The sequence below is a fragment of the Rosa rugosa genome, chromosome 2, assembly GCF_958449725.1.
Source record: "Rosa rugosa chromosome 2, drRosRugo1.1, whole genome shotgun sequence".
Taxonomy (NCBI): domain Eukaryota; kingdom Viridiplantae; phylum Streptophyta; class Magnoliopsida; order Rosales; family Rosaceae; genus Rosa; species Rosa rugosa.
In genome coordinates, this window is record NC_084821.1 from 62395642 (window position 1) to 62422763 (window position 27122).

Consider the following 27122-nt stretch of genomic DNA (forward strand, 5'->3'; position numbering starts at 1 on the left):
CTGGATGAATTAGGATTGTTTAGAATTGATTACACTGGGCGTAGTATAGCCCCATAGAGAACGTGATCTCTAGCTTCCATGTGATTGGAGGGCGTCGGGCCAACCACGTGTCACGTGGCATGGCCGCTCACGTCCCCTCCATAGCCTACTTATGAAATTCTGAAAACTGCATCAACCTTGTAAATATCTAGTTATCTCAGGCCTTGGCATTGATACCTTTGTATTACCGGAAATTTAGTTGCATGACGGAGTAAAACTAAGAAGCTAACAAACACAAATGACTACGGTGATTAAAACAGTAGCAAGATAAACTATATGAGTGATGAGTCCTAATTTAAACATAACATAAAAGAAGATGTGTGTTTGACGAAGAACAGAATCACAACATCCAGACAAGTAATGAAACAAGGCTAGGCATCAGTAAGACAAGTCATGAAACAAAGCAATGCATCAGTTTCTTCATGTCAAACCCTCCCACACTTGCTCTATGGGCCCTTTCATTTTCTCCAGAACTTGCCTCACTAAAGTAGGAGTATCCTTCTGATCATTGTATAATTCCTCCATCCCTTCCACCACCTCTTCCATACCCACCACATCATCCACACCCTCCATATCATGCACGCCATTCAGATCGTTCTCCACCGGTAAAAAGTGGGTTTTCTCCAGGCTAAATAAGTTGGGAGAAGCTATGCCGAACAACAGCAGTGGAAAGCTCAGATTAGACTCCAATGTTGCAATAATCTCTGCAAAGTCATCGAGAATGTCATCGATTTCTGCTTCTGTCATGCTTGCATGCCAATTAGTAACAACTTGATCAGCAATAATGTTTCCTTGGTTTAAATTTTGAACCGTCTTCAGTTCTTGGTCTGCTAGGCTTATGATTGTAATTATCTTTCTGTAAACCACTCCATACCCAGCAGGACCTGAGCAAGTGAACAACTCCAGTAAAAAAGGAAACAGAGACTCCAAGTTCTTGATTTTTAGAACCATTTCTGGTATTCCTTCTGACTTCAGCATCAGTATGAGCTTGACAAGATGTTTAGAGATTTGAGTCCCAAGATGAACTGCATACGCCTTTAGACTCTCCAATTTTGTTCCGGGCACAGGCTGGTGCTCTTCAAGCAATTGCCTTACACTCTTTCTATTTCTAGTGGCATTATATCCTTGCATTGCTGTAACTCTTTCAAAGTAAGGCCTAGAAACAGAAGAAGGCCATTCAGGATTTCTTATCTCAGAAAGGAACTCCTGCCTCCCAGGTGCTGCAGGATCAGACTTTCTATAAAAATGTATAGAAGTCACTTTAGCAACATAAAACTTGCCAAAGTCTAAGGCTATGCGGTTAGATTCCTTAAAATCCTCAAATTTCAGGACCGCCTTGACCTGATCCTCAAATGTTGCTCGACATATCTTCAAGCGTTGCTCTGCATCTCTGAAAGTTCCTTCTTCAGAGATATCACCTGTTCAATTTATCAGACATTTGAGTAATATTTCAGTCTCCAAGGAAACAGAATACAAGTATCAGAGAATCTGCATTGAGTTCTATTTTTAAAGGTCACTGTACTTGCTAATAATTCTATTCATCAAGCAAAAAATATGTGAAAGTCCTCATCAAATTCCCTATTCATATAAGATAAGTTGACTTTACTTGACTTGTCGGTTCTTATTCTTATTCTGATTAGGATCCATGCATGATTCGTGACAGGAGCTAACAAGAAAAGCAACACAATTTAACAACAAATATGCAGAAAACTTTACCAAAACTAGCTAGCATCACTGCCAAAGCAGATATATAGTGACAGCATTCCAAATCAAATCAGAGACTTACTAAATCATGCATGCATGCATTCCTTCCAACTCAATTCATTTAATCAGTTACCTGTCATCTGTCTTTTTTCAGGCCTCTCTCCTGAATGGCCCTCCGATTTGATCAAATCCAGCCATCTCTGTTCTGTGTTATGTTCCACAAGAAATGCATCCATTGCCATCAAACCCGTACTCTTAATGCTGAATTTTCCCTTTATTTCATTCACCATACTTTCAAACTTGTTCACTCTTGTCTCCAACCTTGTAAGTCCATTGCCCAGCAATTGCAACATTCGCTCTTCCAGCATTGGACAGCTCAAAAGTGTGTCCAACGTTGAAAGTACAAGTACAAATTGATCAAGAACTTTATTAATTTCTTGTTCTGATTCATACCAGCTGCTTGTACTATTTTTGACATCAATGTCAATATTCATTTCCTTCTTCATTTCTTGATCAACGATTTTGAATAGGGGAAGAATCATCTCATATGCCACACCTATACCAGAATTTGAATCCTCTATACCAGCACCATCTTCCAGAGCAGCCATAAAGGAAAATAGAAACTCTAACTGTTGAAATTTCTCAATCAGTTGATTTTTTCCCTTCCACATCATCATAAATAAAAGACAGGCAAGACTCGTAGAAAGGCGAGTTCCAAGACTAACTGATTGAGTCTTTATTTCCTCCACATTTATATCTTCATCAAACTCTTTGAGTTTGATCCACTGCATACAGCTCATCTCTACTCCTTTTAATCCTTCTTTCAATTTGTTATACTCTAAATAACTTGCAGAACTGGTAAATGCTTCTTTCATCTCCTCAACAAGTCTCTTTCTCTGGTCATGGTCTTCTTTGTTAGGGAGTACTTGAGGTGTAGAAATGCGGCTTTTGACAAATTTGATCGCTGAGTCATGCAAATTGAATAGGGCTATAGAAATTTCCAAATATCTCTTACGATAATCATCTGGATCAACAATCTCTGCGGCCATTGTTGAAGTCCTAAAGAAGGATAGGTACTAAAAAAGTGAGGTGAAAATGAAGATGAACACACAGTGAAGACCTGGAGGATTAACAACATGACCTGTAAGCTAGCAACAATGGCTTTATAACGTTTAAAATGTGACAGTTGAAAGTCTGAATTTCACATGATCCTTGTGGACATGATTTCTGTCGAAAATTAATCAATCACAATTCACAATCCCACAGGCCAAAGCTATCAAACATACTATTGTATGTCACAGTTTGCAGTTAAAAATGCTCAATCTATAACAAGTTTTAAATTGTAATACATCTCTGTTTTTACTCTTGAACCAAAAGTTTCTTTGCAAATCCTCTTAATCAAACCTAGAGAATAAATGAAATGACCCTTTTAATCAAACATGAAAATAAGCCTAAAATAAGTGATTCTTAACCCTTTCCTAGCCAAAATTTGTTTTGCTTTCAGTTTTTTTTTATTATTATTATTTTTTTCTTAAGAAACTTTATCTCTTCATATCAAATTAGCATTAATACAATTGAAAATTAAAGGATAAATACTAAATGGCTTCATATCCAATTAGAAAGGGTAATAAGAAGCCTTACCTATTTAGATATTGTCGCCACCAAAAAGTCTTCCTAATAATGTAATGATTTAGTCCAATTAACCTGTCCCCAACAGTTGAAAATTTAAATAAAGTAAATACCATAAATTTAAGGCATGCATAACATCTATAGTAATCAGAACAATATCTTATTTTAGCTCAAGTTAAAAAAATAAAAAAATAAATAAAATAGAGTTCACATAATTTTTAACCGAGTGAAAAATTGAAAAGAAGAGCTTTGGTGAATGAAAAGATAAGGAGAAACGATGGAACTCAAAGCTTCTAAATCTGGGTTTACAAAAAGACGAAGAATTTACAGATATATACACAGTGAAGCATTCAATAAATTTACAAAAAGAAAAAGAGCTTTGGTGATTTCTTCCCTCATCAGCCAAAAGAAAAAGCCACAAGCTTAATTTCTGGGTTCTCTGTTAGTAGCTAAAGTGCTAAACAAAGGAAATAGCTAGAAAGCTCAAAAAGGTAAGAGCTTTCATTTTCCCTTGGCCCAAAATTTACAGAGCTTCTTGTGTATCAGGTAAAATGAGAGAGAAATCTAGCTCAATAATATCATATACATGCATAGTTTGAAATGCTTTCCTGGGTTCTGTGTTAGCTAGGAGCTAAACAAAGGAAATAGAAAGCTCAAAATTGAAAAAGCCAAGAGCTTTCATTAATTTTCCCTTGGCCCAAATTTACAGAGCTTCATGATCTGTATGAGCTAAAATGGGAGAAAGCTGATCATGAACAATATTATATAGTTTGAAATGCATGCAATAATTTAACGAGGAAAGAGAGAGATCCATTAATTTATTACTTTTTTTGAGAGACTAACGTTTGCTTATGATGATGATGATGCCTACGCCCAGAGAGGCCTAGGTTACTAGTGAGTAGTGACTACGAGACTATGAGGATTGTGACCTGTAGTTGGGGCTTTCTTTTCCCACCTCGTCCTCGTGAAGAGTTCTATTTACCTTTCTAACTCCTTTTGCTTCTTCTTTTTCCCTCATATTTCCTTTATTTATGGTTTTTTTTTTTTTTTTTGTCTTCGATTTTGCGATTAACCTTCTGGAAACGGTATTTGATTTACTGATAGTAGTCTTTTTTTGTGTAAGTGAGAGATTTTAACTTCGATTCACAGACTAATTATTGTTTATTCTTAATTGATGATGTAATAAAAATAATAATAAAAAACTTACTAGAGATGTTGGTTTATGTCTTTGAAAGAAATACTGCGGGTGCTGAAAATTTTGTTGTTAGTTACGCTGGTTATGACTATGTAGTGATTTGGATAGAAATACAAGCTCTATTTGTACACCAAAAGACTTACAAGTGGAGTTCCATTTTGCAAGACAAGGTGGCCTTGTCAGCCCTAAGAATTTCTCCTATAACAGAAGGTATAAATGAAGCATTTTGGTTACACGTCAACCCCATCAATGAATCGCTAGTGATGATGGTTCAAATAGACGATTTCTAAGTTCGAAGTTGTTTCTTCACAGGCCTTTTGCCATCTTTTATACCAAAGAAAAGAAAAGAAAAGAAAAATGGATGTGCGATTGATTGTACTGTGAAATCGTATAAACTGTGTAGAGAAAGAGACATAAAGAGACTCAAATGAAATCAAATTTCACATTCAGAGAGAGGGAGGGGACAAGTTTATATATTGACAGGTCCTTGCTAAGGATACATGCACCACGTGAAAAATCCAACTTACGTAAAACCTAGCTTTAGACAATTGATGAAAGATCAAATTACTTGCTACGAGGTCTGCAAATGAAAACCTTCCCTTCCCTTTTCCTTGAAAAATATAAATAGAGAGGGCGGGGAGGGAAGGGTACCAAAAAAAGAGAACAGAGATTTTTTACAGGTGGGAAAAAAATTTCATCAGCCCTATATTCAAAAACACTGCCTTTGATGATGTGGCAAGGCCCTATGAGTGGCTAGGCGCCAACCAACCAGTGTCCAGAATTCAACTTCCCACCCGATCACCCGATCAATGTTGTGGAGTAATGAGTTAGCCCAGTTAAAACCGACTGATCATAAAGAATTTACATTAGTTCCCTTCCTTGTCATCCTTTTTATCCCCTACAGTGGCTGCTGCTTCTTGAGTGCCCTTTGTTCCAACAGCACTTGCTGCAGCGTCAGAAGTGGTTGAATCAGAACTTGGATTCCCATTTCCAGATTCTGAAAGCTCAGAAGGTTTTGAAGTTTTCTCAGCTGATATTTCTGCTTGATGTCCAGCATCAATTTCATCTTTACTTACCAATGGATCAGAGGACGGGGAACTTGTCGCTGCATCTGGAGATACCGTTTGAAGTTCACCATTAGGTAGGGCATCAGATGGTTCCCCAGAATCTGAAGTTTCCCTCCATTCAACCCACTCCGGTGGCTTATCAGTTTCACTGGATCCCACTTCTGTAGAATTGTTGGGCACGCTAACTTCTGAATCTTCAGGTTTTGTTCCCGGTTCTGGAGAAGATGTTGCAGTGTCAACCAAGTCATCATCTTCACCAACAATGACATTATCCTCACCACCACCATTGGTAACATTAGCCTCCATGGTATCAGGAGATGGAGAGGTAAGGGATCCAGTTGCACGATCACTGGAAGCCCTATCGTCCTCAAATGCGAACCAGTTGGAATTTGTAAACAGAGAACCACTGCAAGAGCAATGGTAACCATGTCAAGCCAATCAATAAGCAAAAAACCTAAATCAGCATAGCAACACCACTATTATAAGCCTATTAAGTTATTCAACAGGTCAGGCTCTTTGATCACCTACCTTTCCTGGTCATCTCCAAGACGCAGTGAAGATATGACAACTTCAGCAGATTCATCATCAAAGTATACATCCTGCCAAAACAATATTATAAGGAACCTTCCCATTTACAAACAAGCAATTGTAACTGTTGCAGCTTCTTAAGACCAAAATCCTCGATAGAACAACCACCTAAATTATTAGACTGGATACCTATATATCTATGTTACAGTTGTTACCAGAAAGTACTCGGTCAATACAAAAGTCCAGACATTTGTGCAACATATTACTCCACTTAAAAGCAATTAAAATGGACACTTCTACTAATAACTAGCTAAATGATAGTACTATACAGTTTTGGCACTATAGTCAGTCCCACCATACATGTTGAGAAGATATTGTTATAACTAAATATCTAACAATGAAATTTTATATTCATGGCATTGATAATACAATACCTCATCATCTCGTTCAAGTGAACCCTGGCCCTGAAGAAAAAGAAAAGGACAGTTACTTAGCTAATCAGATGAATAAAAAATAAGACTCTTCATTTTCAAAGTATTCATGGCACAAAAATGAACAGCAGGAATCAAATGGTTTCAGAGAGTCACCTCATCTAAATCATCATTGCTGTAAAGGCCATATCGAAAAGCCTGGCTCAAGTTATTAGCGAGAGCTGCAACATCATAATCTCTATCTTGGTAATCATCATCATCACTATCCCTATTTCGATCATGCAAGGCTGTTGGTCGCCTGAAACAATTATTACACCAGTAAAAAGCATGATCAGTAAAATTAGCACCAATAAAAGTATAGAAAAAAAGTGAAATGATAATAGATCACTTACAGTTTCAACCACCTAAAAATGAAGGCAATAATTATGCTAGAAAAGTAACCAGAACTTTTTTCATGTGGTATACACTAAAAACTATGTATTTAACCAAATTATGTAAAATTGCAAATCATGTGAGATGAGAACAGCAACTGCGTTTAAGGCAACCGGAACATACCCACATGCCCACTGATAGACATTCTCCAGTGCATTACGTTTCGATAGAACATTTGTCTGCCAATCAGTCCACTCACTGTTCTCCTGTCATAATAAGTGGAACTCTCAAAATGACTTTCACAGTGAAAAAGTAGAGGGATTTTTTTTTTCCTTTTGTTGAATGACTCTAATAAGAAGGGTTTAAATTCTTTCAAATGAACGATAGTTACTGGTTTTTGTCATTAGGGTCGAATACCATCAAGATTGTGCTATTCTGTATAAATAACATCACTTTTCAGAACTCATTTTAGCTGGTAATAACTGCATGAGTTGAAGACTGGATATGGATAGATTTATCAAGAATAAAGGGAATCAAATCAATTGAACTAGTATTAACCAACTGTGGTATGAACATAAAGAACAAAAAAGTTGAGCATATCATTTCTCGACTTCAATGACAGTGCTAATGGCAAAAAGAAAACTTGGATATCATTTCTCGATATTCCATACAGATAGCTTACACTCTTTCGATATTCAAGTAAGAATAACAGGAAGAAGGAAGAAAATAAACAGAAAATATAGAGGAGTTTGTGAAACACTCAAACAGCCATCTAAGACTGGGCTTAATCAATAACTGAATGCTTCGCCCCTAATTATTTGTTTAACAAATATTAAGCTATAACGACCAACAAACAAAAATATGCAGAAATAAAAACCTGCAGATATGCCTCAATCTCGCTGTTGTTATTCCCCAGCTGAATGAGTTTATTGGATATACGTGTTAAATGTCCAATATTCCCTATCCTGGGTGCGGGTCTACCCTCAGCAGGAATAGTTGGCTGCAAGAAAGAAAGAAAAAAAAATGAAACAAACCAATGCTTACACATCATTTTTCACATACAACCAGTGGCAAAAATTTAAAAGTACTAAAATATCTGGATATAAGATAATAATTAACAAATTGATGGAAGCGCCACCTTGTCCGAGTCAGCTGACAATGTAGAATTCTTTTCTGCTTGAAGTATTTTTCCAACAAGATCACATTCGCGAAGAAGATGCTCAACAAGAGGAGCATTCTTGCTTTCCAAACATGACACTAATATATTCTCTATGTGGTGATGCACAAAGTTGTTATACGGGTACCTGGAGTTAAATAAACCAGAGAATAAGACCTCATATGAAACCATTTTATTAAATAATTAAATTAAATAAATAAAAGCTAAAACTTACTTGAAAAACAAGTCTAAAATTCTTTGCACTGCTCCAAGACTAACCAATTCCTTCTCGGCAGCTTCACTACCGACTGTAAGTAATACCGAAATGAACTCTACAACCTGAAAAGTTTTCCATGTTCAGTGTAAGCACCAGAAAGATACAAATATCAGGTACGAATTTAAATTTGGTTATGATCATATCAATTACTGATGTTACAAAGTGATGACACTTTTTGTGAATATAGTAATGCAGAAAGACATAAATATTTCCTTCTGTACAAAGTGGTTATGGAATGAATCTAAAGTCGGGTTTTAGATATAAATCATTTGAAATTCTATACAATTACAGTCAAGAAATTTTTGGAAGGTTGAGGATAAGTAACACGAAAAAAAAATCAAATTCTTGAATTAGGATGAGAATCTAGAGCAGCCCTCAGAAGCACTCACCTTTAAGCGATGTTTTCCAAGAGGCGGCTGTAACTTGCCATATGTAGTTAACAACGTATTGTCTACTGATGAAACATCCAAGAGTTTCAGCAAATCACCTGCAGGATGGATCAGGAGCAGCATTCAGTTTCTTAAGATAAACCCGAATTCCCATTGCAATAAAAAGGGAAAAAGATTAGCAGTCTGCAACATTCATAAACAAAATTATTACCTAGGCTCTCCAACATGCCGACAACAGTCTCAGGGTTGGCAGTAACTGTGGATCCATGAGTCATTTGACGTCCATACATATGATATGTTCCCAAAGTTAGCCTCCTAGGGTCTAACAAAGAGATACACACTGACAAAGAGTTAACAAGAACCGATTTTGGCCGAGAGTCCTCCAAAGCATGCCGAAACAATCTTCCTATGAAACTACGTAAAACATGCAAATAAACATTAGCACAGAGGAAAAAGCTACAGTAGAGGTGCTTGAATATTTAGAGTAAACAAAAGAAACAAAAAAATAAAAAACAAATGCTACCTTGGGCTGGAGATTTTAGAAGAAAGTCCAGGTGGAGCAAACCTAGTTATAGCACAAAGCGTCTCCGCTGCATTAGCATGCACTTCAGGAGAATCCTGCAAAACCGTGCTCATAAGAGTGTGCCCATTACCCATTCGTGTTTTGGCACAGTAAAGAAATAATCCTTTGATAGAGACTATGCCAAAACATATAAAAGGAAAGGAAGGGTACATACATCTGTTAAAACTTTTTTAAAAACGAGCAATGCAAAATTGAACATCTTGTACAACTTATTTTAGAATAATAAATTGCAGAGCTATCTTTTAATATCAAAGGAAATGGCAAGTTTATGGTTATAACCTAAGTCCTATTCCTCAAAATATTTAAACAAATTTATCAGTTCAATATATACAAATAGAGAAGAAGAAGAAGCTGACACATTGCATAAATATATCACACGCGTTTAGCTTATGATATAAATTCATTCACTTACTGAAGAGCTGAACTTGTCCACAATCATCTCTAGCACATCGGTATCTTGTATCCAGTGCATTGCTTCCATATAGTTTGAATACATATGTTCATCAGCACCAACCAGACGTATTAAAACCTGTCAACATAACAAATTGAGTTTTCAAAAACCAGCCTGCTTTAGGACAATCAATTAGCAGCAAATAAATACTATATGGCCGAGAATTTTTGCTTATATTACTAAATGATAATCAAGATCTCAAGATTACTATTGGCAACGAGTTGCAGAAATTACAAGAACAGACAAAAGATACCAACAACCCACCTCCATGATTGATGTTATTCCAATCAGGTCAACTAGCTTCTTGACAATATCCTGATGACCCTGGATGCCCACATAAGAAAACTACATCAGCTTAACAATACCTTTAGAAGCAAATAACTGAAAAAGACAAACACTTAAGGTACTGCAGCATTACAACAGTCACGAATGGTTAAATCTGCAAGCTGAAATAAGCTTAAGAGGAGACACTATAGCTCCGACAAGTGATTTCATCAAGGGATTACATCGAAGAGGAGACGCTATAGCTCTTACAAGTGATTACATCAAAGCGAATAGAAACCTATACATAACTAGTCTTTTCAACGTATAAGGCATGGACCATACTCCTTTACTAATAAGAAAAAATTAATAATACAAAAATACACACAAGAATAATAGGAGAGTGCAGATAATTTCATTAAATAAATCACATCGACAATGATTTTGAGAATTAAAAATACAGCATATTAGTTGAAAGACTGCCAAAACAGAAACCAATTATTCTCCATCAACGGTTTGACAAGCCACATGGACAGGCAATCCCTATAAAATTTCCAACACAAACAGGCAGCAACTTAAAAAGTTGCATTTGATCTCATTTTGCCCAATTTTACAATTTGTCTACTTTTCCATTCTATCACAAAACATATGCATTTTAAGACATCACAGATTTAATAAAGTAATGCACAAGCACAAAAAACAAATAATGGGTTTACCTGAATATAGTGCAGAAAAGGAACTGCCTTACGCAACAGCAGGCAAACAACAACCTAGGAGGAGCAATTAGGATATATAAGAACCCAGCAGATATGTTAAAACTTTGGATATAAAAGCTTAGATATACATTTATAATTTCACATTAGTAAAAGAATACCTCCCTAAAATATCAAGATACAGTTACAAGTTCAAAAAAGTGATACCTTACTGAAGTAGCCAGCCAAGAGTGTGCTATGGGAATGATTTGGTTCCAAAAAGGAGAACAACAAATTCATCAACTGCCAACAAAACATAACCAAATGAATCAAATTTAAACTCGTTATACAATGCTACTTTCAACCAAAAGCAGGGAGATTGAATAGTTGCTGTTTCTAACCTCCTCATCCTCTACCAATGTTTTGAGTATGATATCAACTTCACAAGTAAAAATCTCACACGCAATAAAAGGAAATCTGTGGACACAAGAAATAGCTAAGATCAATCACACGGGAAGATAAAAGGAACAAGGTTCATGTCATCATGTGCATTCAAAGCAACATACTTGAAAGTTCGCCTCTTTTCAGCATCCTCGGGAGCTTCTTCAACAATATATCGAATGAGTTGCTCCACCTGGACTCTTTCTCGCAAGCTGCAACATACACAACATAGATAAATACACAATTGACATTGACAAATGAAAATGAGCTTTTCACTATATGGAAAAAACAAAATGAACAAATGCAAACATTACAAGTACAATATTAGGAAAAGACGACTATAGACGATTCGATTTTGTTGAGCCGGACAAAATGAAAAATCTAATTCACCAAAAATTAATTTTGAACTGTAAAAGAGGAAAATCATTCCATCCACATCAAACAAAAATCAAAAGAGCGTTCTTCATAGAGAAATGGAAATCAAGTAAAATCAAACAAAAAGTTAAAAAATGATTTATTAGTAGAATCAATTTCAGATCCAAGGCCACAGGTTCTGAAACTTCAGCCATGCAAAGTTTGCTCACATATTGAGTAGATTGGTGAGAAAAAAGCACTGAATTAACTCAAATCTACATTCAATTGCAAAGAAAATGTAAAGATGTTCACTTCCATCTGGTAAGGAGAAAATAACAAACCAAGTTCTTAGTCTAGAGATTTCAAATCCACGAAGTATCATATCTAGAATCACAAAGCACTGAATTAACTCAAATATACATTCAATTGCAAAGAAAATGTAAAGATGCTCACTTCCATCTGGTAAAGAGAAAATAATATACAAGTTCTTAGTCTAGAGATTTCAAAATGCACTAAGTATCATATCTAGAATTACAAATACTTTTAAGGCACATTCTGAGAATAAAGTGTTCAATTTATTGTTTCACCTCTGAGTCCATTAATCTATTGGCACATCTTGATATATAAAAACAAAGCTTCATTTCTGACAAGTGAAAAACAAATAACCCTCTTCTAAATGCACAGTAAGCGATAAAAATAGAAACAATACAGTAACTCACTGTTGAAGCACAATAACTAAAATGAGTCGAAAGAGAAACTAAAATGTAAAAGCTACATATAGTTTAGAAACGAAACGATCATTACAAATTGATTAGGCGCCCATTAAGAGCTTTGCATTCTTGAATAATCTCATCTTCATCAAGAAGCTCTTCCAATGTGAAATTATCCTTGTCCAAAATCGTCTCCACCTGGAACATTAACAAAAATTAAAATAAGAGACGAAAATGCAAAACTCCAATCTACAAAAGTGGTCATAGGATCAAGCATCGGTGACAGGTGGAAACCATTTCCAGCCCTCTAGAGAGGGTCAGGGGGACTTTTAGGGCAACATATATCCATATCCTAATTTTGCAACCCACACTTACACCAACATACATTCAGCAAGTAAGAAAATCAAGAGTATTAACTACCAACCGTCGCTACAAGGAACCACTTAAGCTTCACACAATCATGTCTAATTTAAAACCCACACAAAAGTTAAAGACTCTAAAATTGGATTTCATATCACCACACAATCCTCAATCTCCCCTTTTCGCATTACTGTATTGCATTTCATATACATCACTGTAGTCCAACTTAAACCACTGTACCGAGTTTTCTAACTCACCTATAACCAACGAAAAAAGAACGAAAACCAAACAACTCAATGCCAACTGCTGCACACTGATTCATTAAAATTATCTTCACTATAAGCACAATTGGTTCTCACTAAACCCACTAATCCCAATTCCGGATCCAATGCATTCTTAAAGAAACCACCCCTAGACCATTTTCGAACAACAATTCGATTCCCCAACCCCGAGAATTATCACCCAAGAACACTCCTCGAGATCCAAGATTCCAAATTTCTATTCCTGATCCCACATTTTCACACCAACCACGCCACAGAATTAACCCCAAATCAACACAAATCCCAAGATTCAATCCAACTACACGAAAACCAATCCATTACGTGCACAACGGCACAGGCAAAACCAGAAGAGGGTTAAAACGACGTCGGAGAACTCACCGGAGACGCCGTGGACAAGCCGGCCATACGCCAAAACATGGTTGGAATTGTGCCGAACCGAACCGGGGATCCGCGAATCCCGATGAACAAACCCTAGCGCCGCCCCCAATCGAGGAGGATTCAGCAATCGCCGAAGCACCGTGATTGGATTTGATCCAATTAAAAAAAAAAAAAAAAACCCTAGAAATTGGAAGATGGGGGATTCGATTTGGATCTAACCGGGAGCGAATAAGATTAGGAATTGAAGCCAATCGCGGAGAAGAGGGGGATATTTGAAGAATAAGAAGAAGATGAAATAGGGAAACTATAGAGAGGAGAGTTGAATTATTATATGGCCTCTCTCTCAAATTTCAATTTTTTTTTTCTCACTTTTTTTTTTGTGTGTGTGTGTCTGTGTTTTTATATAGTATGGTTTTTTTTTTTTTTTTGGCTCTGTGGGTTCTAGAGACTTTGTACTCTTTAGATTGCTATTTCAAGTTTGTGATAGGATGTTTGACCCAAAAAACAAAGTTTATGATAGTATTGTTTAATATGTTTTTGTTGGGTTAAGATTTTAAGACTTTTTTTTTTTTTTTTTTTGCGACTAGTAAATCTAAGACTTTGTGATAGGATTGTATTGTATAATATGTATTTGTTGGGTTAGGATATAAGGTTTGGGTATGTGCATGGAAAATGCTAGGTTTTGGTTGCTCTTCCTCTAAAGTTGGAGCCTTGGGGGTTTTGTAAGTTAGTTGACCACTTGCTATTTTATTTTACTTTTTTTTAATAATATTGTCCACTTTCTTGGGGAAGCATTCATTGTGAAATGCCATCACTTTTTTCTTTTTTTGAGTAGTCTAAAATTTTACTCTTCTTTTTTGAGGTCTTGTCCTTCTTGCATCACAGACTATGAGCTTAGCATTTTCCCTTTACCTACTCTCATAACACCACCTGACTATAATTATGAACAGTATTGTTGACATAAACGACAGTTTAAATTATATGAGATAAGGGGATCTTAACCATACATATATATATGCTTACCACTTGACTATAATTATGAACAGTATTGTTGACATAAACGACAGTTTAAATTATATGAGATAAGGGGATCTCAACCATATATATATATATGCTTAAATTATAACTTAAAACTGTGCATTATTATAAAAGTTATAATATCATAAATGAAAAATTCTAAATGTACCAATACATCAAGTAGACTAAATTTGATATAAAGGTAGATTGACTCTATGAATAAGCAGACTAGCTTGAATTGGTCTACCTCTGTATCGAGGTAGTCTACCTCTATATTGAACTAGTCTGCTTGATGTATAAGTACAGTAATGTATCATAAATTAGGTAATATTTGACAAAATATAGATTCTTTAGTCAATTCTAATTACTATTGAATTGCGTTCGAAAGCAATTGATAACCTTGAAACAGATAGAACTCGAGGCTTAAATTGAGAGGGCTTAAGCTCATGATGACAGCAGCGGTCGAACTAAAATTAATCTGAAAGTCGTGATATTAAAACAACGTCATCATAATGCCCTCACTGGTCACTACTCACTACTGGAATTGATGAATTATGTAGTGTTTTTTTTACTAAAATAGAACGATCCAATGGGCGGAGGCCCCAGAACAAATCAAGCCTGAAAACTTGACTTCACATTACAACTGAACTTTTGCCTTCTTCATGTTAAAAAATGCTGGCCTTCACCTTGGATAAAATTAGATTTAAAGGTTTGCATAGGAGACACGGTACAACAAGAATGCAAGCCAAACTCTGTAACTTTGAACAAAACGGACATTGTTTCATTTCCTTGTCAACTCATGGTAATCAAAATTGGGGGACAAAACATTTGGTACTCTTATGTTTTGAGCTAAAGCTTATTTGTATCTGACGAAAGCTTAAGGGTGTGGATTGCAACTCCATTCTGAGCAGCTCGGATAAGTCCCCACCTTCCTAGACGCGGTTCCTGTAGCAAAAATAATTGATTAGTTAGAAGATGATATTGTTTTCAGAAACTGAACAGTTTTGAAACAATTATGAAAAAAACTGTGGAAAATAGATAGAGGAGATAGAATGTTTGTTGGACTGTAAAAATAATAGAATACAAAGTCAAATCATTTGTGACCAATCAAACACCACTTGCTTTGCCAATTGTAGTCCTTGATAACGTGACCTACTACTACTCATAAATACACACAACAAGAAGGTACTCGAACAGTAAACTCTGCCAGAGCTATTCTGTTTCTTTCAAGTTTCACGTGCTCTTTTGAAGTTCAATCTTAACACTGATTTATTAAAAGAAAAAGAAAAAAAGGAATAGGGAGGTCACCTTTCCGACTCCTGCAACTAGAAAGCCTCCAGATTTTGCAATAGCTAAAGAATTAACAAATCCAACCTGCAAGAATATTGAGGGAAGTAAAGAAGCTTGTAAGTTTTGATTAACAAGAGGTAATCAAGGGTTACTAATGGCTTTGACATACCACGGGGAGACTGTGTAAGGGCTGAATGGCATTGCTCTCACTTTCAATAGACCATAAACGAACAAAGCCATTACCAGCTCCTGATGCGGCAAGGTCACTGCCTCGACAAGAAGTGACTGAACTGATCCAAGAATATGTTGATGAACAATCATAGCTTTCTGTACAACAGAAATCAATACCATGCCATTAGAACCAAATAGTACATATCATTGCTACATTGACGAAACTGAACTCTTATTTCTGAGGTAAAAGGAGTCTCCACAGTAAAACTTCGAGCTAGCCAGATTAAACTTACCTATGTGACCATTGGGGACTCTATCACCATCCTTCTGTTCAACATCTTTGTGTGCAGCTAACAAAGGATGAGCATTCTTAACTATGCATACAGGCTTCTTTCGCAGCATGGTCCAAAGCTCAACACTTCCATTATCAGAGCCAGATAAGAATTCATCATTGCTAATAAAAGAACAACACTCCAATGAGCATGCAGGGGCACGGAATACTAAACGCGACTCCTCCGGAACCTATTACAGAGCAACAAAAGATTGTATCTAATTAACACATCATTTAGAAACACCAGAGTATCTCAAAACATGATACTGAAAGAAAGCACGTGAGTATTCAAGGATGTCCATCCAAATTTTTTGAAATTGCTACTACAAAAGAAATGCGACCCTAGTTTATAATAAGCTAGAGTTTCCTATATGATATTTTGGTGGTTGTAGAAATGTCTACAACTGACATTTCCCAATACCAAAAATATGAATGGTGAAAAATAGTAGCTTTGATTAGTGTGATTTATCTGGATTTAATGTTTTATTTGGAAGCTTTCCCTAAACGCATAAAGGATCTACTTCTTACCTTGAATAACATCATGCTTCGATCATGTCCAACAGTCAAAAGCCGTTCTTTCCGTAGGCAATCCATAGATAATACTTCACCTTGGTGACCATATAATGTATTTATGTAAGTTCTATCTTCTGCATTCCATATCTTAACTGTTCGATCATATGAACCAGAAAAGAGTTCTGAACTCCCTTGCCTGAAAGTTAAACATGATACAGGTCCCCTGTGACCCGGAAAAGCCTGTTTAAAACAGACAAACCATGAATTAGAAAGAAATGTGTTCAAAAGTATTCTTTGGAGACATTTTATATCAAAAACCACACAGAACTAATATTCTATTAAGTGCATTTAACATGGAAATAAAACACAGCATATGATCCCAAAAACGAGTCAGCTTAGAGATATCATTGCTTTAGCAACAGAAAAACAAGTACTTTCTGTTGGTTGACTAAAGACATTCTTTTGTTATGATGTAAAGGTAAAATAAAATAAAGCAAAAACTACAAATAGACATGTAAGTTGGGACACGGTGCATATAAGCCATTGATACAGACTCCTCACAGAATGAGAGGTCACCTTCATTCCCCAAACCTACTGATTCATGGGTCATTGACACTCCAAAACCTCATAAGAAACTTAATATCTTTATTTGTATTTTATAACCAGCAAACAAATAATCAATTATAACTACCTGAACATGCTGTCTGGTACGAGTATCCCACAAATGAATATGGCGATCTAATCCTCCACTTGCCAAATACCGACCATCAGAACTAACTGCAAGTGCTAACAGTTGTTTGCTATGCTTTGTAGCTCTACCTAGTGGATCCTTGACCCCGTGGGACTTCAATACTTCGTCACTGGGCCACTGATACTTCTCTTTTTTCCCACTATCTACATCCCAATGCAAAATCGCGCCGTCCTTAGATGCTGAAAAACCTCTGACATCATCGTCAGAGAGAACCACTGCGGTGACAGATTGGCGATGCTTCACTAAGATCCGAAACTCATCAGTAGCTTCTGGCTTCTGAACCCTAAAAATGAAGAAATTAAACATCATGGTTCACGAATCAATAGATGAAATAGTAGAATGCAATTGCACTCCATTCTACATGAAAAATAACCACTGGAGCCATTTCATGATCAAACTCTGTACCTCACATAAAAATGAGGTGCAGGAAGCAAAGATCTTCAGAATGCACAATATAAACACTAATTCTTTCAGGTAAAATGTCAACAACAAGATATGTAAGCTAAAAACCTGATGCTATTATCTGATCAAAATGCACTTTATCACAACACAACAGGATCTCAATAACAATCAAAATGCCACTATAGATCCAGTTCTGACACAAAACCATCTGATCAAAATTCAAACCAAACCGAAAGTCCTAAAACTCACAACTTTGGATCTCGAAAACAATCAAATGCCACTACACACTGATCCACTCTGACACTAAACAACACCATACTAAGCTAATCACACACTAACAACCACATCGAAAATTAGAAATTGAAAACCCTAGCAATTGCATAAGAAATGGCTTAATACCTAGAAGCAATGGAGCGGCGGAGGCGGCCGCTGTCCTGGAGCTGCTGCTGCTGCAAAACCTTGGCCACAAGCGAGTCTCTGTCCCCTTCCTTCTCGCTGTCGTCATCGCTATCGTCATCCTCGTCTTCCTTCTTCTTCCTCTCATGTTCTCCAAGCCTCTTCAGATACTCCTTCGTCAGCCTCAGCTTCTTCTCCCCGGGAGTCTCCTCTATAATCTCCTCAGCCGCCTCCTCCTCCTCCTCGCCACTACCGACGGCGTCGTTTCGGTCGTCGTCGGACGACTCGTCGCTACGAATGTCCTCGTCGTATTTGAGCCGCTTCTTGGATTCGTTGGTGAAAAATGGGTCTTCCTTGAAGGACTGCCTCTTGCCATTTTTAGCTCCCTTTCTGTCTCCCCCTCTTCCGCCCTTGGGAGCTGAGCCTCCCCCGCCGCCGCCGCCTCGCTTCTTGTTCCTGTTCATCGGAGTATGCTAGGGTTTAAGTTGGAGTAAGAGAAATGAGAGGGAAACGATTGCTGCTGGTTTGCTAGGGTTTAAGTCGGAGCAAGAGAAATGAGAGGGAAACGCTGCTGGTTTGCTAGGGTTTAAGTTAAATGTGAAGGGTGTAATCGGACATCAAAAATACAAAACTGTTTAAAGAAAACTGAAATTGGGAGTCGTGCTTTCATTGATAATAGGGGTCTCTTTATATAGATGATTACAAGACATACAATCAGAGTTGTACAAGGAAAGATAATCGTACAATTAATCGGATATCTATGAATATCTCCGAGAATATCTCTAATTCTAGACCCTATTACAACTAAGTCAAGTAACCTAGAGTTTGGGCCAGACACATATTCTGGATTTATTTAAACAAAAACTACTTTTAGGGTGTTTGAATATCGGGTCGTGGGTTAAGGTATCCATATCCACAAGTCTTACCCGGATCCAATTTGTCCAAAAAGTCTTCATTTTTATTTTATTTTTTATGAAAAACAAAATACAAAATCCTCTAATACAACCATACTCAAGTTAGTCGAAAAAAAAAAAAAATTGTAGTTGAATCGAGAATCAACTAGATGAAGAGACAACGACTTGTCCTTTGGTGATTTCACAAATTAAGTAGAAACTATTTTTAAAAAATGCTCTCGTTTTCTCTCGTGAGAGAAACCTTAGGGTTACTATTGGCGATGATCGGTGGCGGCGCTGCTACTTCAAAATCCACACCCGGGCTCTCCAATTGTGATGTTGTTGGTGGCGCGGGCTATACTCATCGTCGCTTTCTCCTGACTCTCGCAAGAGAGGTATCTCGACTGCGTTCAACTTTGTTTGGTGGTGGTCTTGTTCTGTGGATCTGGAAGGATGGCGTTGCCTCCTTTCCTACTCCTTTTCTAGGTGGTGTCGGAGGCAGGTCTCGACAACACTCTGTACCTTGGATTCCGAAGGGTGGCGGTGCCCTCCTTCCTAATCGTCTTCTTAGTGGCAGCGGCAGGTCTCGACGGTGTCACTTTGCTCCAAGTTTGGATAGGAGTCGTCCTCTGGGCGGTTCGTGTCTCAAGTGGTTGTCAAACGACCTCTCTTTTGCTATGGTGGTTATGGAGGATCTGGTTTGCTATGGTAGTACTGGAGGATCTGGATTAGACCCGATTGTAGATTTTTTGGTCTGGATTGGGTTGATGTGCTGCTCGGTTGCTTCTGGTGGTCACGGCGACCTCGGTGGCAGGGGCTTCCCTTATGGTCTCGATATCTGGTGCGGTGGTTCCTATGGCGGCGACGGTAGTTCTATGGAGGAAGGAGGTCATTCATCTAGGGTTGGAAGCCCTGCTTTTGGTGCTGATGCTGGTGGTGAGGACCCAGGCGGCTTGGCTGTTTACAGAAGCGGCGCTGGTAGCAATGGTGAAGGAGGTGAGGTGGTCGTCGGCGATGGCTACAGCAAGCTGTTTGGAGGCGGCGATGCAAGAGTGGATGCTGCCAGGGTTTTTCCGAATTGGGCCTCCAGCTGGGAGGTTCTGGATGTGGGCCTCTCTGTGGGCTTTAGGATTGGGTGGCTTCGGGCCCACAATGCCTTTAGGGCCGTCTTGTCCTCCTGCTGGGATGACCGTGGTTGGGCTCCTTGCTTTGGGATCTCTAAGGTTGGGCTTCACAGAGGTGGAGGTGTATACGGGCTGGCAATTGACGGCTTGATAAGTTGGGCTATCTGGGATTCCAACTGGACTGTGGGTTGCTTTTGGCTGGAATGGGGCTCTAGGGCCCATAGTAACATTTAAATTTTTGTTTGGGTCGCAAAAACTAGAGCTTTAGTTGTTTCCCTTTTATGTCTGCTTCGAGGTTTCTTGGTTTTTGTTAGAATAATTGTGCGTGGATTTCCTAAAAGGTGGGTGTACTCGGGATTTTTTGGGATTTTATTCTTCTAGAATAGGGTGTCATGAGGTTCTAAGAAACGATTGCTTTCTGTCGACCCCATAGGGGTGTTTCGTTTTTGTACTGCTTGCTGAACTTAATGAAAGGGCTGACCTATTTCGATCAAAAAAAAAAAAAAAAAAGTTAGTCGAAACAAACAACTCTACTAACAGAGGGAAGGTTAGAGTGCTCCCTCCATTTCAACGCCATAAAGTTGTAAGAGCTTGTCCGCAGTGAAGTTTGTTTCTCTAAAAATTTTGTTGAGAATGTCAAATAGCTTTTGTAGAACGAGTCAGAAGCTTTGATTCAAATCCAATGCCAAGAAGTTTAAGGACTTCTTCAAGCACCCAACAATTTCATCAGTACATCCAACAGACCAAACCTTTCCTTTTTTTTTTTATATATATATACATATTATGACGTGACATTTGATATGATAGACGAATGAGAATCACATCGGTCAAATGCAAGTATCATACGTGTCTATAATTTGATACTATTTGAGACCTCGAGCAATTTCTTCCCTAAAACTAAGTTAAAAACCAATTTTCTCAAACAAATATAGTATATAACAATCTCTCAAAGTAAATTTCAACCTGAAAATGTATCAAGTATAAGCAACTCCTTTTGAAATGTTAAACACACTTCAACTCAGACAAAAGTAATTAACACCAATATCATACAAAACTACAGATGATACAATATTTATCTCTATGCATATTGAATAAAGATCTCGAGAAATTTCCTATACATATACGTTAATGTGGATTAGTTTTGGGCTCCAGTAACCCATTCATCACCTTTTCCAGAATACAGATACAAAGTACTACAAAATCAGCAAAGCATATTGGAAAATTATCAAAATGGGACCACAAGAAATTTCTTTAGAACATCTAAATTTTCTTCAGCAACTAAAAGAATTCATATATGAAGAATGTCGGTTGGTTTCCTAAGAAAGCCGGGTAAGCCTATGGGGGAAGATGGCTTCCCTGGTCAGTGGCATTGCTAGTGTTGCTGAGGTAGCAGGACCCGCTAGTGCTCAGAGGTAGCATCTCCTTCCGCGTCTCGCCGTTTCTTCTTTCCCTCTCCATGCCTGGACCGCCTCGGTGCCTCGTCTTCACTTTCACTGTCATCATTCCTACCATTGTTCCCACCACCATAATCTTCCTGGTACGATTTTGATGATTGCTGATAATGGGTCTCATCATCTGGTCCACCGGCCTGCATCTCTTTGCCATGGCCTGATCCTGCACTATACCTCTCATTTCGATCATTGCCAGCTCCCCTTGGATCTCTCTTCTGCAACCGGTTATTGTTTTGAGATGATGGTGGTGGGTGTGGGGGGAACATCAGCGGCATACCACCTGGACGACCACCTCGGGCTGGATTTGCACCTCCAACCCCCATCCCTCCCATAAATGGTCCACGTCCAGGACCCATCATCATCCCATAGGGACCAGGTGGAAACATACCACCAGGTTGTGAAGGACGCCCACGAAACATCATGCCAGAATTGGGCCCATTAAAATCACCGGAAAACCGAGGACCATATGGATTGAAACCCCGAGGGCCCATACCAAAAGGATTTGGCATAACAAATCCATCAGGTGTAACCGGTCCATACGGCATTGCATCTGGACCCATCATTCCAGGGGGGAAACCCTGCATCCCAGGCATAGGTCTGCCACCTCTTCCTCCTGGTGGCATATGAGGGGGCCACATACCTCTGCCCCTTCCTCTGTTCTCATTTGCTCCACCAGGAACTTGGTAGTCTTCCTCGTCGTCACTTTCTTCCTCTTCCTCTTCTTCATTGTCCTCAAATGGGACAATGTCTGGGTTCTCGCCACCATTCTCTGGATTGACTCCCTTTGCTTTTTCTTCTTCTCGTTTTGACTCTGCTGCAATGGAGATTGCCTGTAAAGATGAAGATAAACTGATTCAGACCCAAAGAGTTCTGACCATCTAATAAAACATAGGATGGACACATTAACGCAAACCAAATCTTGTCCCCCCGCCCCAATATACCATGTCAAATCATCAAGAAGGATGCACATAAGTTTCAGCATTTGGGAAAAATAGAGATAATCACATTAGTTAAAATTACAAAAGTAATTAACGGTAAATATTTTTGCTCTCCTACTGTTTCTGGTAGAGGGGAACAATTTATCGAATATGAAAAATTTAGCATACCATAAGTTCACTATCTGGCTCAAGATAAAGCAAGGATGCCAACTGCTCACCAATGGAGGGCTCTAGCTCTTGACAATCTCTGCTTATCTGCAAGTGCATAACCACAACAATAAGATTACAAGCTGATTTTATTCTGCTTAAGATTATGACTACTACAGGAACCAAAATGCATCTCTAGAATAAAAATGATCGCAGATTAAAAAGCACGGTCAGACAGCCTTATGCGGCTATTATAATAGTATCTTATCACATACTTTCACTTAAAGCTCAAGTGGTGCATCAAAATTTAGGTCCATTTGGAATAAAAAAATTCTCATCCAGAACTTTGAACCCTGTATACTATTTTTCTTCTCAGTAATGGTGAAAGCAGAAACAAAAATGCAAGAGCAGGAAGGTGATGGTGGAAGCAGAAGCATGTTTCAGTTGATTGAATTACAAACAAAAATTGGTTGACCTCACAATTAGACAAGGCAGGACACAAAAAAACTACTTGTGTTTATGTGGTATTAAGTTCAGAATATACCTTCACTGGCAAGTTCTCATTGTATGGGTTCCTCAAGTGACGAGTTTTGTGAAAGGACAGTTCACATAGCTGCACAAAAAAACCTAGAATTAGTCATCAAATCAAATTATTAGTTTGTCCATGCACATAATTTAAAGAGCTTCAGGTTCTATTATGCTTGTTCTAGTTCCAGATGATTCCATACCGGACCTTAGCTCATAGATAAGAGTTGGTTATAAATAATTCAATTCACTCTTACTATTAAAACAAGAACTGAAAACTTGATTTCAACCCAACAATAGGAAGTAAAAAACAAAGACAAAATAAGAATGACTATTAAAACCCAAGCCTCAAAAGAACAAAAATAATTATTTTTTATTAAAAGCAAGCAGGCACCTTGATCAAAGTATACCAATTTAATTTTATTGCTAATTTTGGTATTGGCTCCAGGGAGAGGAGGAGGGAGGGAGAGAGAGAGAGGAGGAGGAGGAGGAGGAGGAGGGGGGGGGGGGGTGTGTTTGGAGGAGGGGACACTCATTTCATTAAAGTTTCTGGCCTGGAATGATAAGCCCATAAAAGAAGTTAGAAACAACAATAACAGAGATTTCACGATCCTGGCTTTGCATTACTTGCAACAGGGAAAAAAAATAAAGAATCAGAAAGAGGTTGCAAATTCCAGAACATCACACAGAAACTTTGTAAATAAGTTCAACTAAAAGAACACCTTTAACCATTTGACAGAGAAATTACGCCCGTAATGTGCAGTTCCATGTGCATATTTCCAGTTCCCTCCACTAACAGACCCACCAATTCTGGACATCATCTTTGCACAACCCTGACAAAGCATATACATATGTTTAGTTCTACTACATCCAGTAGAGTAAAAAAGGAAAAGAAACCACTTGATAAAACAAAAATTAGTAAGCTATATGAAATCATTATAATCCAATTTGCAAACCTACCTGGAAATGTCGAGTCCGGTTGACTGAGAAAATTAAAATGACATTTTCTGCAGAGTCGAAAGCTTCGTTAAGTTTGGATTCATTGCTCCTTTGAGTTGCCCATACTCCTTGTTGTACGGATAATTCCAAATTTTCACGGTTGCAACTTTTAACAATAAAATACCTAAAGTTCCATGTTAGAAATAAATAAGTCGTTTCAATTTCATAAACAGGTGAATAAATTGGGGAAAAGATGAATACAGAAACTGCCTACAGATTCCTTAGATTGGAAGCATAACAAGATGCCAATATATGAATAAACCTTAAATTTGTGTAAAAAAGAAATCATTTACATTTCCCCAGCAAGCATTAACCAAAGTACATAATCACTACACCAAAAAGGTTGCCACAACCTTGAATTCAGAAACTTTGTATTTTAATAGTAATGAGGAAATATATTAACCCATAAGAGGGTGGATAGTTTAAACATTAATGATAATAGTCCTCTACGGAAGTTAAAAATAATATTCCATAGCCACATGTGATAAGAAGCAAGAAATAGAACCTGGTTGTAGCACCTAAAGTGAAAGCAAGTGTGAAATATATTGGATATTACATATTTTAAACAGATTATTATTATTATTATTATTATTATTATAGCTCCCAGGAAATTAGGTCTCACTGTATATAGCCTTTCTCTGGAGTGGAATACTTCTATTGGCCAGTTTTTCTGGATATAATGAAAGAGTAAAAGCAATAGAAAAGGATGGAATTCATCTTCCAATCCAGTACAATTAGGTCAGAAACTTATTTGCGAGCAACAACCCATGCTGTGCAGAAATCATAGCAAGAAAGTAAACTACATGAGAAAAAGAAATATCCATAACTCACATGATCAAATACAAATGGTACAAAGTGTGTATTATAAAATTAACTACTATAGGTCTAAAGAAAGCTAGATACAGCTTATGGAAGTAGAGAGAACTTGTTTGGGAAACTATCGATCAAACAATTTACCTCACATGATAATGTCCACAAAAAGAACAAAAAACTGATTTACATAACCTAATAAAAGACCTTGGGGCTCTGAACACACCTAGATATTCCTTGAGGCAAGGGCAATGCGGCTCTATTTGCCTGACTAGCCAGGCCATTGGGAATACTCTGTGCCTGAGTCTGGCCAACCTGCTGTTGTGTTTGCTGAAATTGTTGAGGCTGCTGGACATTAGCAGACTCTGCTGCTGAAGGTCTTATAACCACTTGATTGAATGAATTGGCTACTTGTGCGGGCTGAGATCTATCAGGTTGTTGGGGAAAACCACCATTCCGTTGTTGAAAAAACTTATTTGAGTTGTTGTAATTGTACGAATTCAGATGCTGAATCTTCTGAAGGACTTCTTCCACAGGGGGTGGAGGTCCAGGAAGCTTTGCATGTCTATACCGGCAATCAGGACCATTTGGACAAAAACCTAACTTGTACCTGCAATGACAGAATCCTTCCATTAGACCACACACCTTTGTTCAGTAAAATTGATGGTTGAATCACTCCAACTGAAATAATAATTAGCCAATTAGGCCAAACAAGAACTTTAAGATTATCTCATTCCTTCTACAGCCAACCTCATAATACTTAAACTACATTAAAGCCCCAGTCTGAATCTATACAAACGCAAATTAACTTTGACTACACACAACAACATATTAGTCTGATGCCAACACCTTAAAAAATTCATCGAAACAAACAATAACCTTTACTGTATCTAATCTGTTATCTCCTCACTCAACTCCGTATAAAGCCTGATCGCATTGCCATAAAGTCTATACCAACAATTGTTGCCCAACCACAAACCCCTTTACACCATAACATGGCCTCCCTAAACCCTAACAGTTAAAAGTAACCCCCTTCTATTTCAAATTTCCTGTATTTCCCAACTACACCTCAACACATTCACCTACGCATATGATCCCGAAGATCAATAACCAAACTTGTAACGCAATAACTAATAATCACAGCAATTCAATTCTTACAATCAAAAGTCTCCAGATTAGAATAAGCGAAATTAGATACAAAGATCAAGCAGCAAATATGAAGATGAAAAATGGGGCGAGTATATATATATACATACATATTACACTCTTTAATGTCCTCGTTGGTGTGCTTATAGACGCAATCCTGCTCCCTACACTCGCCGTACATACGGAAGAAGCGGCACACCGGCATGCGCGACTTGTCGTATTGGTGAAGGAAGCCGCAAGCCTCGCCCTTCATACAGAGGCTGCGAAGCCAGTGACGACACACCGTTTGCCGGAAGCTCTTCCGGCCCGAGGGGTTGACATTCGGGTCGGGTTGTGGCGCGGCGGCGGCTTGGTTGTTGGACTGCGCGACGAAGGAGTCGGACTGAATCGGGGCGTTGGAGGCCGGGCCGGTGTGGGTGGGGCCGGCGACGGCGGTGGTGTCGAGGCCGCCCTCGAAGTCGAAGTTGAGGACTCCATCTGAGTCCTCCATTGCTGGAATTCAATGAGAATTTGAGGATTTGGGGGGGTTTTGTTAGGGTTTCGGAGAATTAAAACGACGGAGCAAATATGCGTTTTGGAATAGCCTGTAATGAAGAAGAAGCAGAATGAACTGAAGAAGGGACGAAGAAGAAGAGAAAACTAGAAAAGGGTTTTGTGCCTGGGTATCTGTTCCGGGTTTGGGCTCAGAGTGTTATTACGTACTAATGCCCCTTTTTTCTCAACCGACCTAAAATTGCAAAGGAAAAGTTTTACAGCTGTAATATAAAATTAGTGTAAGTTCACATCGGTGCTCTAAATTTATTTTCGTAATGTATACAATAGAGTTAAAGTTGAGCCGCCGTGAGTTATGATTAGTTATTTTGGCGTTGTAACCATACGGTGGGTCGTTGTTTGTATAAAGAGTTAAAGACCCAGGTATC

The 27122-nt window shown here is 38.1% G+C and overlaps 4 protein-coding genes across 4 annotated transcripts; all 4 read right to left on the bottom strand.

Annotated features, from left to right (window-relative positions):
* Positions 1-335: 335 nt before the first annotated feature.
* On the bottom strand, positions 336-3431 carry LOC133728057 (uncharacterized). Its single transcript, XM_062155480.1, has 3 exons — positions 3385-3431; positions 1877-2802; positions 336-1457 (listed from the first exon to the last, which is right to left on the bottom strand). Exons 2-3 carry the CDS (start codon positions 2790-2792, stop codon positions 460-462), a joined length of 1914 nt encoding a protein of 637 aa, XP_062011464.1. The 5' UTR covers positions 2793-2802; positions 3385-3431; the 3' UTR covers positions 336-459.
* A 1554-nt stretch (positions 3432-4985) lies between these two features.
* On the bottom strand, positions 4986-13672 carry LOC133729152 (uncharacterized). The gene is made up of 19 exons (XM_062156636.1): positions 13299-13672; positions 12374-12477; positions 11341-11427; positions 11176-11251; positions 11003-11077; positions 10799-10852; positions 10086-10145; positions 9783-9899; positions 9311-9405; positions 8999-9201; positions 8788-8885; positions 8357-8460; positions 8104-8269; positions 7843-7965; positions 7149-7231; positions 6750-6891; positions 6597-6626; positions 6163-6233; positions 4986-6040 (listed from the first exon to the last, which is right to left on the bottom strand). The coding sequence occupies exons 1-19, from the start codon at positions 13335-13337 to the stop codon at positions 5434-5436; spliced, it is 2334 nt and encodes a 777-aa protein (XP_062012620.1). The 5' UTR covers positions 13338-13672; the 3' UTR covers positions 4986-5433.
* Positions 13673-14777: 1105 nt separating this feature from the next.
* Positions 14778-18749, bottom strand: LOC133732849 (U3 snoRNP-associated protein-like EMB2271). Its single transcript, XM_062160447.1, has 7 exons — positions 18173-18749; positions 17312-17654; positions 16636-16860; positions 16070-16298; positions 15775-15932; positions 15624-15689; positions 14778-15260 (listed from the first exon to the last, which is right to left on the bottom strand). The coding sequence occupies exons 1-7, from the start codon at positions 18631-18633 to the stop codon at positions 15165-15167; spliced, it is 1578 nt and encodes a 525-aa protein (XP_062016431.1). The 5' UTR covers positions 18634-18749; the 3' UTR covers positions 14778-15164.
* Positions 18750-21247: 2498 nt separating this feature from the next.
* On the bottom strand, positions 21248-26892 carry LOC133729153 (30-kDa cleavage and polyadenylation specificity factor 30). Its single transcript, XM_062156637.1, has 7 exons — positions 26313-26892; positions 25283-25666; positions 24208-24370; positions 23970-24080; positions 23267-23335; positions 22744-22830; positions 21248-22467 (listed from the first exon to the last, which is right to left on the bottom strand). The coding sequence occupies exons 1-7, from the start codon at positions 26690-26692 to the stop codon at positions 21586-21588; spliced, it is 2076 nt and encodes a 691-aa protein (XP_062012621.1). The 5' UTR covers positions 26693-26892; the 3' UTR covers positions 21248-21585.
* Positions 26893-27122: the final 230 nt, after the last annotated feature.

Excerpts from the sequence above, each read along its gene's own strand:
- LOC133728057 (XM_062155480.1), bottom strand. The coding sequence starts at position 2,792 with ATGGCCGCAGAGATTGTTGATCCAGATGATTATCGTAAGAGATATTTG. Across the intron at positions 1,458-1,876 it reads TGAAAAAAGACAGATGACAG|GTGATATCTCTGAAGAAGGA; the intron begins GTAACTGATTAA and ends TAAATTGAACAG.
- LOC133729152 (XM_062156636.1), bottom strand. The coding sequence starts at position 13,337 with ATGTTTTGGCGTATGGCCGGCTTGTCCACGGCGTCTCCG. Across the intron at positions 6,892-7,148 it reads GTCTATCAGTGGGCATGTGG|GCGACCAACAGCCTTGCATG; the intron begins GTATGTTCCGGT and ends TAATTGTTTCAG. Across the intron at positions 6,041-6,162 it reads CTTGGAGATGACCAGGAAAG|TGGTTCTCTGTTTACAAATT; the intron begins GTAGGTGATCAA and ends TTGCTCTTGCAG.
- LOC133732849 (XM_062160447.1), bottom strand. The coding sequence starts at position 18,633 with ATGAACAGGAACAAGAAGCGAGGCGGCGGCGGCGGGGGAGGCTCAGCT. Across the intron at positions 16,299-16,635 it reads GAAGCATGATGTTATTCAAG|GTTCCGGAGGAGTCGCGTTT; the intron begins GTAAGAAGTAGA and ends GCTCTGTAATAG. Across the intron at positions 15,261-15,623 it reads TAGTTGCAGGAGTCGGAAAG|GAACCGCGTCTAGGAAGGTG; the intron begins GTGACCTCCCTA and ends TTTTTGCTACAG.
- LOC133729153 (XM_062156637.1), bottom strand. The coding sequence starts at position 26,692 with ATGGAGGACTCAGATGGAGTCCTCAACTTCGACTTCGAGGGCGGCCTC. Across the intron at positions 22,831-23,266 it reads ATGAGAACTTGCCAGTGAAG|ATAAGCAGAGATTGTCAAGA; the intron begins GTATATTCTGAA and ends ATGCACTTGCAG. Across the intron at positions 22,468-22,743 it reads AGCCAGATAGTGAACTTATG|GCAATCTCCATTGCAGCAGA; the intron begins GTATGCTAAATT and ends TCATCTTTACAG.